A 13,583-nucleotide genomic window follows, 5' to 3' on the forward strand; every position below is an offset into this window, starting at 1 on the left:
TTGCCCTGCAGAAGGCAGAATTTAAACAGCTTTGAGATGGAGACTGGGGTTAGGAAGCTCTGTGCCTGCCCACAGTTCTCTCCCACAGGCTGGCTCTGCCTGGTGCTCTTGCAGAGCTGTGCTTTAAAGGCACATCTTAATTGACTGACATTTGGGGGGCTCTTTCTTCCTGAGCTGTGAGAGAATGACAATGTGGGGGGAAGCTGGGTGCAGATGCCCTAAAAAACAGGGTCTGTGATGCTCTCAAAATGTGACAGTGAGCAGGAGAGACAGGCAAGGAATAGACATTTCATGTAATAGAGTCATTATCATATGAAATCACATAATCATTTAAGTTGGAAAAGACTGCAGTGATCATGTCCAGCTTTTACTCCAGCATTGCTGAGTTCATCACTAAATCATATCTTGAAGTACCACATCTACACATCTTTTGAAAACATTAAAAGCTAGGATTTTATCAGAACTTTATCTCAATGGACTTCTAGTCTACATCCTGCTTAATGGTTGGACTCAGTGATCTTAGAGGTCTTTTCCAACCTAAATGTTTCTTGATTATCTCAGGGACTGGTCTATCTATTAAGTTAGTTAGACTTTATTTTGTGTTTCTTTTCAATATGTTTTAATAATGGACAAGTGTAAATATAATAAAGCATTTAAACCAAATCTTTGGGGTATAGATTTTGGTGTGTATGTATTAAGACACATTTCTCTGCAATGACAACTCCTTAATTTTTTGTAGACAGGAGAATACACTGTGCTGCAGAGATCTGACACAGATATTTGGTGTGTGGATCCTGTGTCAGGAGAAATATTCCAGCGTGGCAGCAAAGACTTGGATGGCAATCCTGAGTGTGAGTAATGTTTTGCCCCCTGCCTGTGATCCCTCATGCTCTGCAGCATATGCACTTTCCTTGTCAGAATGCTGCCTGTGAAACATGGGAGGCTCATACTTTAATTCCTCAGTGATGGGGTACATACAAAGCACAGCCACATTGGAAGTGTATCTGAGAATCATTACCCTTTACTTTCATAACACCAGAAATAAAACAGTCTAGACAAACTTATGAATGGACTTCTATGCATTTTTTAATCTTTGATTTCTTACCACAATTTTAGCTATTTAAAAATGTAAATGATCATATTATTACATTTAAAATTACCTTGATCAAAAATTTTTACTAAAAGCTAAATTTTATTAACTTGATTTTTTTTGGCTTCCTAAATATCAGCTTCTAAATGATGCACCATCACATTTGGAAAAAAAATAAAATATATACATGAAAAATAAATAACAGCATTTTTTCAACTGTTTTTCTAAAACACTATCACTTACACTTCAATCTTTAGAAAAAAAATGTGGATTTTTTTCTAGTAGAAGTAAATTCCCGATTTCTATAATCAAACAAATTATTTGTTTTCGTGGTCACTCTTCTTTCTTCCTACTAACAAAAGATGCTGGAAGCACTGCTGGTAAAGTCTTTAGGTCAATTTGTTGTCTTCTGTTCTGTATCTTGCAAAGAATCTCTCTCTTTGCAGGTCCCAGTTTCTGTAACCTGCTGAAGTCCAAAGTGGTTTCCCGAGAAGCTGCCAGAGGAGACATCCCCCAGTGTGAGGGGGCCAGGGGGAGTTTCTCCCCTGTGCAGTGCAGCCAGGAGCAGGAGAACTGCTGGTGCGTCTTTGGCAATGGAGAAGAGGTGCCAGGGACACGAATGAACGGGGCACGACCGGAGTGTGCAAGTGAGTTCCTGCTTCAGGCATTTCATTTGTGAGCAAATCCAGGCCTGAAATTTAACCCAGATCCTAAACTTTTCCACTCCCTACTTGAATTTAATCTTATTTCTTCAGACCTTTAGAGATTTTTTTCTCAAGCAGCATGCTTATCTTTGTCTTACAGCAGATTTCAGACCTGCCAGGGCATGCTGTCTGATTTTCTTCTGGTGCTTTGTGAGGACCAAAAGGAGAATGGAATGGACCCTTGACTTTTTATAATTCATAAAATTGGTTGAATCAAACCATTTGAGCTATGAAACCCAGCTATAAGGCCAATCTGAAAAGCTTGCTGCAAACTTGAACCTGCTCCAGTGTGAGCTGGCTCTGGGATTAAAACCCATTCAGCTGACTAAAATAAAATTTGAAAAATGCGTGCTTCTGCCATTCTGACTCTTGGCTTGTGACCAGAATTGTGTAAAAGATGTACCAAAACATTGCATATTCACAGAGTATTTCCTGAAGGACCAGAGCTGTGAAGCACTGGAATTCACTCATCGTTTCCAGTGAGACATCCAAATGGGAGACATTTGGATAAATTTAATTTGCAATGTCCTTTATGCATTTTCCCATCACTGAAGTGAAGCAAAATTAATTAAACTTTCTACAAGGATATGCTCCAAAATGATTAGTGGGAAGTAGAGATATAAAACAGTTGTCTGACACTGCTGTTTTCAGTTTTTTTTGTTGGTGTATTTTTATTTGTTTTGGGGGAGAAGGGTTGAAAAAAAATTAGGGAAACAAGACCACGTAATTTGCTTCAGTTTCCTTTTGTGATTCTGCTGTGTAAAGATCAACACAGGCTTGTTCTCACTGACCAAATGGAACATGTGACACTTGAGGACATGGTTTAGTGGTGGAGCTGACAGTGCTGGGTTAGTTGCTGGACTCAATGATCATACAGGTCATTTCCAAACTTAATCATTCTACAATTCTATTGTAAAATACCTGAATGTGTCAACCCAATTGCCTTCAAGGTTTTTATCAACTAGCTAACTGCTCAGCCAGCTTGGAAATAATTTAATTTGTGCTCTCTTGTATCAATAGAGAGTTCTGAGGATGGGATTTTATGGGAAGCCAGCAGGAGACCCCATGGCTGTATCTGCCCCATGCTTGTGGTGTTGTTTGAAGATCCCAACTGAGCTGTGAGGAGATAAGCTCCAAAGTAGGGTGGTGTAGTCACCTGAAGGTAGCCATCCAAGGCAGGTTTTTAGCTCTTCAGAGAAGCAGAGCTGACCATAAATACAATGCTGCTGCCATCCTGTACTTTTCCTGGAGAAAATAATCACGATTAATGGCCTTACTTTTTTAAAATACTGAGCTGAAAAGGAGAACTGCTTTGAAAATATAATGGAAACCTGGTTTTACTGAAAGCTATTTGTTTTTTTCTGCATGAAGATTGAAATAATCTTTAATGGTTTCCCTGGATTTTGAAAGAGCGATGGAACTTTTCATGGTACATAACTTAGTTATTGTGTAAAAAAAAATAATCAAAAGTTAGTTTTCTCCTCAGTCTGCCCAGCCTTATGCCTCTAGTCTGGTGAATTACTAATAATTGTTCATGAAAAAGGAGTACTATACTGCTACTCTGGAGAGCTTGCCTCTCAGCAAAATAAGCTGTTGTGGTGGGAAAATATGATAAATTTCTCTTCCAGCATCAGAACAGACAGCTGTAAACAGAAAGTAATAACTCAGAGTGTCCAGTACATGCCACGAGGTTTTCATTAGTTTAATCACTTCCAGCAGAGGTAGAATCCAGCTTCTTCTAGCTGGAATGCACTGGAGAGGAAATGCCAAGTACCCAGCAGTCCTCATGGATCTCCCATCCTCATGCCCATTTCCCATAACTCTGAATAGAGTCAGAGGAGAGAAGTTTCCAGAGAAGGTCCTGGAGTTGTTAATTTCCTTGTGAAAATCTTTGTAAACACCTATGAAAGAAGTGTCAGTATTCAGCTGGATTCTGATTCACTCCTACAGGACCAAGAAACAGAACAATGACAAAATGGTAGAGGCTTAGTAAATAGTAAATGAAGTGTAATCTGTAGAGGGATAGATGAGCAAGTTACTGATGGTGAATTGAAACTTCTGAACCACACCAGGAAATCATTGATCACTTCTGCTTTGGGGGCTGGGTATTTCCCTGGTTCACACACCAAATCTCAATGGAACAGGCAGTAAGAGATTGTAGCCCCATTCAGCAGAGACTGGATACGACCTGCGGGATATAGAAACGTGTTAGAGCAATTAAGAAATCACAGACTGATTTCTACATACTCTGTATAAAGATTATATGATTGTAATTTAACAGCTAGGATGAATATTACTATCTCTTTTACAGAGCCTTCTGGTCCTAAAAGCTTGGGAGATTCGTTAGAAGTTTGTTAAGCAAGGATTCCAGGTTTCCACCTTTACTGAGAAAGTCTGGCTACAGAGTCAATGAGTGAAGAGAAGGAATGCAGTGGCCCCATTTACAGAGTTCTTGCAAAAAAGTTGCTATAAAGGAGACTTGGATAAAAATATGCAATTTGGCAATTCAGAGAGGCAGATATGAAAGCTTTTTTTGTTGGCATTGACATGCTCAGAGTTGGAAAACAAAGATATACTGCACACATTGGATCCCAGATTCACCCTGCAATGTTTTAATACTTTAACTGAAGGTTTAAGACAAGGTTTTTAATACTTTTAATTAGGTGGCTGCTTAGTTATGGAATTAATCTCCATCAGAAGGGGAGAGGGAGGGTGCTCAGATCTGAACCAATATCAATGTTTGCCTCCCTTCAATGATCAGGAAATTTAGGACTGATCTGAGCATTGTAATTTGGAAAATGATCTATATATATATACCAAGCAACTGAATTGTATGATATGATAACATTTTTTCTTTGTATTTATTTATAAGTGAGGAAGTTTTTTTTTTTCTTCTTATGTTTTGTAGCTCTGGAACTAATAAGTGTTTAACTATTACTGTGTATATTTAGTAATTAAGTTGGTATTTGGCTAATACTGAGTGAAGTAGTTTGCTTGTACTAATTAGTAAAAATTAATTATCGCTGTAATTAGTCTGTTACAGTGGTCTAGCAGGGTTTGAATGACTGCACTCATACTGAGTGTGTTGATAGGGAAAATTGTGCTCCAACTCTAGAGCTGTATACTACTGTTTATATATATATAAATAAAAAATGTATATTCTGCCCTACTGGTCACTACAAACATCATGGTGGTGCTGAAGACACCACAGTCATGAGTTCCTGATCTCAAACCTTTCAAACTTCAGTCTCAGGGGAACTGAGGTTTATTTGGCCCTCCCTGCCTCTTTCCACTAGATATCTTCTATAAAAGTTTATTCTGCTGTTGGTTAGAAATCTCCTCCTCATTTCCTGCTGAAATTTATTCATGACTGTTCAAAATGTATCTGTTCCTAGAAACCACACATGTCCCTTTCTGGGCCTGATGCATTACCCAGCACAGTCAATGTGTGTCTTTCCATTAGCTTCAGTAAACTGAACCAAGCTGCCCTCAAACCAGGTCAAAGCTGATGAGTGGGAAGGGCACAGGGTGCTGTGTAGGTTTGAATCTGTGGGTTTGAGGGATTTATGGACTTTGTCCTAGAAGTCATCATAGCCCCTAACACGTCTCCCCTTTCTCCTGTGCCTGCAGGTCCGCAGTGTGCTCTGCCATTTGGTGCCTCAGCAGTTGCCAATGGGGCTGTACTTTGTGAAAACATCCCTGGGGAAGCTCCAAGCATCCAGCAGTGCCAGCTCCTGTGTCGCCAGGGCTTCCACAGTGCCACCCCCAGCACCTCATCCCAGTGCGACACGCGGCAGCGGCGCTGGGTCTCAGCTGCCCCTCTGCTCCAGGCCTGCCAGAGTATGTCTGATCTGATCTGATCTGATCTGCTGTCCTCTGATCTCATCTGATCTGATCTGATCTGCTGGGGTCTGGGGAGGGCTGAGAGCTGTGTAAACAGTGCAAAAATCAGCTTTTATCACACAACTACCCTGTGAATAACAACTGTAGTTATAGGGGAGTGGCCAAGCTGAGGTGCAGGAGATGTGTTCTGTCTTCTGCCATCTTCACCTCTGGCTCTTGGCCGGCCCCTGTGCCAGAAACTGTCCCTCTTGCCTGTAATAATAGAGCTATAAATAGCTATTCAATCTATATGCAGATTTTTCTTGTTAGTTAAAAGATGCTGGCACCATAAGTGATTCTGATGGAACTACTTAGCCCTGGAAGAACAGATGAGTGCCAGATGTTTGAACTTGGCAGAACTCGACTGTTTATTTGCATAATCAAGTCACTGTTACTTCTGCATCTTTTTTGCAGCAGTCTGTTCTTAAGGATTATTGTTGTATTTTTTGGCTGAATTCTGGTATTTTTCAAAACATTTTGCTTTCAAGAAAAAAAAAGCACTTTAAATCTTGGAAGAATTGGATGTCCATTCAGAGCTTATGTAATTGGATATTAGTGTTGGCCTTTTCAATTATTTTAAAAAGACATACATTCTGATCAAAATGGCAATTTGTAGCAGTGCTGAACTTTGAGAAATGCAGGTCTTCCTGCCAAATTTGCAGCTACTTTTCACTTCCAGAATAGGTTACACCCATTAATCGGTCTTCAGAATGGGTTAAACTCTTCTATTCCAAATGCAAATATTTTTAAACTTTCAATTTCAGACTGAAACTTTTGTCTGTTTGTGATTGTGTTTGTGAGGTTTCTCTAGCATGTTATGAAATAACTTCCATGTTTGTCTGATGGCAGTGGGCTAACTTTGTACAGACAGAGGGGAGTGTGTGGCAATCTGCTATAAAGTTTATTTAAGCCAAGGACTTCCCCCAGTGATTTGTGTTTGGAATAGAGCATGGTTTTAAGGAGAAAGAAAAATTCCCAGCACTTCAGAAGGTGATTGAACAAACTTCACAGTACTGAAGAATTCACCAAAACACTTAGTAATTTGTTCCAATGGATGATTACCCTCACTCTCAAAAATCATGTTTCCTGTTCTTTATGTACCTATCTAGAGACTGTGGTTAAATCAGCTCTTTAACCAACTCTCTGAGAAACTAAGCAGAGAGAGGGCTTTGTGCCTTGCAGGAAGAAGCAGGAGTTTGTGTCCGTCTGCCATTCTCCTTGGAAGCTCTCCAAGCTTTCTCATGCTCATTTTTGGGGTGAGGGTGAGGAATTGTGCTCCAGCAGTGAACCTGTATGTGAAGCAGGGAGGGTCTGCAGAGGAGCTGAATGAGGGAGAGCTCTGCTGCTTGTCCAGCCTGGTGGGATAAGAGCCAGCTCCACTTGGAGGTGGAATGACAGCATTGCTGTTGTGCTGAACCTGAGATAACAAACCCTCCATATGGCCTGGGATCATTGTTACTCCAGGGGAGACAAGAAATTTGCATTTTCTTTCTTGCTAAAAACTGATTAAATAGATTTTGATTTTCTGACCGATGAGCTCACAGATTTGTCATCAATTTCTGTGATTAGCATCACTTGGGTTTGCTATCAAAAATTCAGAAAGCTCTTGTAAACATCCATGGCAATGCCATTATTCTGCAAATTTATTCTCTCCTAAAACTTACTCCCAGTTAGTTTGACAACCCGGGTTTCAAAAAGCCCACTTACATTAGTATTAATTACTTTCATAATTTAATTCCTTTTTTAATTGAAGTGTTTTCATGATTGCATGTAAGAAAAGTGAAAATCGACAGGTCAATAATTCTTGTCTTTCTGTTTCTTTTCTAAGTATTGGCATAATGTCAGCTTTCATGTGGTTCTCTGGAACTTCCTATTTGCTAAGGCTTATGAAAAAGTATCAGTAATGATCCAGATTGTCCTTATCCTTCTGTGAGCTAGTGCTCCAGTGAAAAATAGCTCTTCAATATTATCTAAGTGTATACTGGGTTTTTTCTCTAATGCACAACATTTATATTTATCAAGCTTGTGTCTTGGTGCTTGTTATTTACTCCTGACAGCTCTACTTCTTTCATTTAAAAGTGGGGAGATGTTTTTAATGCTACATGGGAATGTCAAATCAATGTTGTCTTTTTTCAAAGTAACTCTGAAGGTCAGGTTCCTCATTAGTGGGGTTACTAAATGCCCTCTCTACTTCATTTTTAGAGCTCCAGTTATTTCAGACGATTCAAGCTCAAACACACTTTCAACTACGCCTGCCTCCTGAGAAGACATGTAGTTCTGACTACTCTGGATTACTCCAGGCATTCCAGATATTTATTTTAGATGAATTGAAGGCTCGTGGTTTATGTCACCTCCAGGTAATTTAAATTCCTTTTGGTGGATTTTGTTTGTTTGGTTTGTTTTTGTTTTCTTTGGTTGGGTTTTGTGTTGCACTAAAAATAATAATAAATAAATAAAGTGAAACACAACATAAACCTTTGCCTGTTTGAGAAATGTGGAAGAATGGAATATGCCATGAAATCTGTCAGGAGTGGCAGAACTTTCATATGGGTGAGTGGGAAAATAGGTTTAGTCTCACACCACATCATCAGATCAGTTTAGTTCCAGCCATAAAAGTCATATCACACCAGCCCAATATTTGTTAAAAAATTGTTTCAATGGAATAGAATATTTTGACTATTCTTACAGTAAGTATATGGCTTGCTAAAATTATATTTTCTTGCTTCTGTTTTTACAGCCCCTTTTCACAGTGTTACTTCAAGTATAGTACAGTACAAATGAATAGGGCAAGGCAAGAATAAGAAAGTTCTCAGTTTGTCTAACTGTGATTTCACTCAATTCTGAATTCAAGGTGAATGCATTTGGAACAACTGGCTCAGTTTCCATGTGTGATGATTCCACTGTCTATGTTGAGTGTGTGAGTGTGGATCGCCTGGGAGTGAACATCACGTGGAGGACTCAGCTGGAAAACATCCCCACAGCTTCTCTCCCTGACTTACATGATATTGGTAATTTTTCTTTCTCTGATGGTTCTGTGGATCAAACCTGATTTGCTTTTAATCATTTTGCTTCCCTGTCTTTATAACGCTGGTGTTGTGTTTTTGAGCTTTCAGTGTTGATGTATTTTCCCTCTCAGGCTGTGACCACACAGTGGAAAGAAGTTATAATTGAATGTTTCTTTCAGATAGGACATGCAGCTGCCTTAACTAGGATTGCAAATTACTTTATCAGGCATGAGCTGAACTGTCCCAGATGTTAATTTCCATTGGACAAGTCCTCAGTGGTGGATAAGTGTTTATATTCATTGTATTCAGAGAAACACAATTCACACATTGTCAAAAACTCAACTAATTTCTTCCAAGTTATTTTTTTTCTCTTTTTTTTCCCTTTTCCTTCTTTTTCTATTAGTTGCATTACCTTTGACACTAAAGAATGATCCTTACCTCTGGCATCCTAGAGCAACTATACGGAGACCACTGACTGGCAGATGTTTGCTCTGGTTTCCATTAGAGTTAGGGGTGGTGTAAGGAACTTCTTTCAAAGCAGTCAGTATTTTCCTTCAATATAAAATATATTAAAAATATATCCCAAGTTCAAATGCCCTCTGTGGGCATATCAAGGATAGTGGCCTGTATCAAGAATAATGTGGCCAGCAGGACCAGGGCAGTGATTGACCCCCATACTCAGCACTGGTGAAGCCACACCTCGAATCTTGTGTTCATTTTTGGATGCCTCACTTCAAAAATGATGTTGAGGTTCTAGAGCATGTCCAGAAAAGGGCAATGGATCTGGAGAAGAGTCTGGAGCTCAAGTCTGATGTGAAGCAGTTGAAGGAGCTGGGGCTGTTTAGCCTGGAGAAAAGGGGAGATCTTATTGCTCTCTACAGCTGCCTGAAAGGAGGTGTGAGTCATTCCCTTTTCCCAGGTCTCAAGTGACAGGACAAGAGAAAATGGGCTCAGGTAGTCCCAGGGGAGGTTCAGATTAGATATTAGAAGTTTTTAAATTGAGAGAATGGTCAGGTATTAGAATAAACTGGCCAGGCAAGTGGTGGAGTCACTGTCTCTGCCAGTGTTCAAGGGGCATCTGGATGTGTCACTTGAGGATGTCATTTAGGGGTGATTATGGTGCTACTGGGTTGGTGGTTGGACTAGATTATCTTGAAGGTCTCTCCCAACCTTGGTGATTCTGTGTGACCTTGCCTCCAGTTTTACTGCTTTGGAAAGCACTAAAAAGAAATAGCTCTGTCTGCATGTGTTCTTTCTTCTAACTTTGGGTCTTGGAGATATGTGTCCTACAGCAATTTTGCTTGACCAGAACTGAATCAAAATCCTTCAAGACACAGATGGCAGCTGCAATGGTCCTGTAGCTCCTGGCTCTACAGTTCGATATTGTTTACATCCATCCAGTTGTTCCATATTGTAAGGGAATCACAAAACACAGAATGATAGAATGGTTTGGCTTGGAAGGGACCTTTAAAGGTCATCTAGTCCAACACCTCTGCCGTGGGCAGGGACATCTTCAACTCAGTCAGGTTCCTTAGAGTCCCTTCCAATCTGTCCTTGAACATTTGCAGGGGTAGGGCATCTACTGCCTCTCTGGGCAAGTGTTTCACCACCATCACTATAAAAAAACTTCTTCCTTTCATCTAATCTAAATTATATCTAATCTCAATTATATCTTATCTAATATTCCATTGCCCCTGGGAATATTCAAGCAGTTTGCAGAAAGTGAATCAAAGTATAAGTGTGTTTGGTTTTATATTCAACTTTTCTTTTGAAAGTGTTCCTCTTTAAGGGAATTACCTTTTTGACCCTCTCCACACTAAAAATTCCCTGTAGTACAAAAATAGCTTTTTGAGGGAATGATTGTGTGGTTTCAGAAGAAGCAGAGCAGAACCTGCTCTCTTTGTATGGCCATGGTACCATCATGTCCCATTAAGTTCCAACTTCCATTACCTGCTACGGCAGCTTTGGGGCCTTCTGTTCGAGGTGGTTTTGGGTATATTTAAACAGAGTAAAGTAAGACTGTAATTTTATAGATGCTGTACAGATTAATTATGGTCTGCTGTTTGTTAACATGCTTGTATTTCTGCATCTGCCTCTGTTTTTAACTTCAAACCATCTGTTTGTGGTTATCCATTCCTGTACTACAGAAATGTCTTTCATGCTATTTTGTTGTATTTTTTTTCCCTCTTTAGAAAATGCAATTGTTGGGGAAAATCTTATTGGAGCATTTATAAAAGAGATTAAGGATGGTGTTTTTCTGCTGCATTTGGATTCCAAGCAGTTCCTAGCAGATTCTGTCATTGATTTTCCCCGGGATGAAGAGTTTGATCTGTCTCCCCGTGTGCAGCTCGGATGTAGAAGTGGGTTTAGAAGAATTTCATCTCCTGGGAAGGCAGGCCCTAATTCACAAGGATGTGGTAGGTCTCATTGTTAGCTTTCCATTCTTAGATGTTGTCAGGAATCAGTATAAAGCTGAAATTAGAAAGTTATCAGTGAACTTGTGTTTAAGGTTCATATTTGAAAGGTGTGAGGCACCAATGTGAATGGGAGAGATGGGAATTACTGCTTTGCTTACTGTTCCTTCCTTGTGTTGAACCAATGATTTGGAAATAGGCATCATGGCACTGACATTGTATAAAAAGTTCTATAAACATTTTTGAGATTTTTGTAAACATTTTAGATCTGTCTGGTAATAGAAGGTCATTCTGTAATGCACATGATCCTTAATAAGAGGATTTCACAAAGATAATGTAACCAGAGCTTCAGATAATGATCCATTACCTGGAATAGAAACCTAGAGGCAGAAATGCCAAAAGTCCTGAGATTGTGAATTCCTGGGCCAAGTCCAGCCAGCTCAGATGGAAGCTTTCCTTGATGCTGGCCAGCACCCAGACCTAACTGCACGTCTGCCCTCTTTTCTTCTCCCTTCCTTCTGTTTTGTCTGCTTCCCTGGAACAGGCTGCCTTTCTGCCAGCATCCTGCTTAGGGCTGCCAAACCAACCTTTTCTGCAGCTCTCCGTGGCTGTGCCAACCTGTCCTTGGTACCAGGCCATGCTGCCAAAGTGCCTTTGCCTTACCAGCCCCGCTCTTGTTTCTATCAACACCAACCCTCCTTCAGATCCTGGTTGTTCCTGTTGGCCAACCGTCCTCAATGAGCCCATGTCTCATTTATGCCACTTTGGGATGTATTCACCATCTCTAGCCTTTTTAAATCTAGGGAACAGAGGGGAGAGGTACCACTTGTAGATATGAGATAACAGAGGCGGGTTTTGGATGAGTTTTCTAATGGGAATGTTTTCAGTTATTCATCACTTCAGTGCTGTGAAGCACATCAGAATATGTGAAAAAAACTTATCTCCCTGCTTGGTGTGGTGTTTCTGTTTAAGTTCAGAGTTTCCTATGCCTGGGTAAGGTAATCAAGTGCTAAACGCTTTTGAACTGCTGCAGTTTCCAGCCTGGACCTTTAAGGGTAAATTGTCTGCAGGTTCAATTCCTCTCCACAGTCTGAAACACTTTGGATTTGGGTTATTTAAACACATGCAGAAAAAAATATTAATTCCTACTGAGTCCAGAGTCCATGGCAACTTGCTGCTACCTAACAAGATATAGTCTTGTATTGCTTAAAGCTATCATTATTTTTTAAGTAGAATCCATCACCTAGAGCAGAACTTACAAAGAATTGGATCTTTCTGCGTAGTCCTGCCTGCCAGGCATAAAGGCCTCTAGGAAGCAGTGAATTAACTTGCCTTGTGAGTTAATTCATACCTATTTGAACCAGCTACCTGTGGGAAATGTCACTCAGTAAAACAAACATCATAGATATGTGGAAAGGAGAGAGTTTCTGCTCCAGTCTTTGTCAGAGATTTCATTCTCTGAGCTGTCATAGTGTACCTGCTGTTGGATGCTGGTTTGTGTTGCAGGACTGCATATTTTGTTCTGAACAGAATAGGGACAATTAGTAAGAAGCAACACCTGTGACAGCAGAAAACAAAATTTTGTGGGGGTGGTGGAGATTCTTTAGTCTCTTCTCTTTCCTGTTCTGGCTTGTTCTTCAAATACAAATTGTGCTTTCAAATCCTGATCCTTTTGATTTGTTTGGTTTTATTTCATTGTCAATGTCATTGCTTTTCCTTCAGGAAACTCAGTAGCAACGGGTTTCTGGTGTTCTCAATAAGCTTAATATATTCATTAATATATGAACATGGAAATTACAGGGATCTTCCTCTTTGTCTCTTGTATTTTCCTTACAGTAGTCTGTTTATTTGCATCTGTTGTTGTATTGTTTCATGTTTTCCTACCTGTCAAATGGGTAACATTTATCAATGTTAATTTTTCTTATATGACATTTTTTCTTAGTCTCAGCCTTACACTGAGTAATGTTATGTCACAGGTATCTATGAATACAATTCCTTAAGAGCTGGGGGCAACAGTATTATTTTAACTAAATTTTAATAGTAGAAAAGACACTTTCTTTTGCTAATGTATGAGTTAAAACTAAGAGAGCTAGAAACTGTCCAGGGAGACTTTAGGAGCATAACCCTTCTCCCCCATTTATTTCAGGAAAAAAACTAAAGGCTGTTTGTAAATTAACTTAGTCTTCTGCTGGTTATTTTTATTTAAAAACCATTTATTAAAAACATTTTTATTAAACCTTTTTATTTAAGAACCATTATTATGCTGGGTCTTTTTAATTAAAATGCTTGATGATTCTATTAGATTTGCTTTAAACATAATATAACCTAAGTGAAAGGGCTAGATTTATAGCTAATTGACTGCTGAAGACTTAATTTCTAATAATCTATATCAAGAATCTGATATCTCAAAGTTTTCCAGTATCCCTGGAGGGAAGCAGGAGCAGGGCAAGCATTGGGCAATGATCAGCTGGGACAGTTTTTGAACTTG

The 13,583-nt window shown here is 39.6% G+C and overlaps 1 protein-coding gene across 1 annotated transcript in view; it reads left to right on the forward strand.

Annotated features, from left to right (window-relative positions):
• Positions 1 to 13,583, forward strand: part of TG (thyroglobulin) — a 151,776-nt gene that overhangs the window by 24,931 nt on the left and 113,262 nt on the right. The window contains exons 16-21 of the mRNA XM_030964721.1: positions 740 to 851; positions 1,537 to 1,737; positions 5,425 to 5,634; positions 7,879 to 8,033; positions 8,528 to 8,684; positions 10,874 to 11,098. Of these exons, the coding sequence (XP_030820581.1) occupies positions 740 to 851; positions 1,537 to 1,737; positions 5,425 to 5,634; positions 7,879 to 8,033; positions 8,528 to 8,684; positions 10,874 to 11,098 (1,060 nt within the window). The remainder of the gene's footprint in view (positions 1 to 739; positions 852 to 1,536; positions 1,738 to 5,424; positions 5,635 to 7,878; positions 8,034 to 8,527; positions 8,685 to 10,873; positions 11,099 to 13,583) is intronic.

Source organism: Camarhynchus parvulus, chromosome 2, assembly GCF_901933205.1.
Source record: "Camarhynchus parvulus chromosome 2, STF_HiC, whole genome shotgun sequence".
In the NCBI taxonomy this organism is placed as follows: domain Eukaryota; kingdom Metazoa; phylum Chordata; class Aves; order Passeriformes; family Thraupidae; genus Camarhynchus; species Camarhynchus parvulus.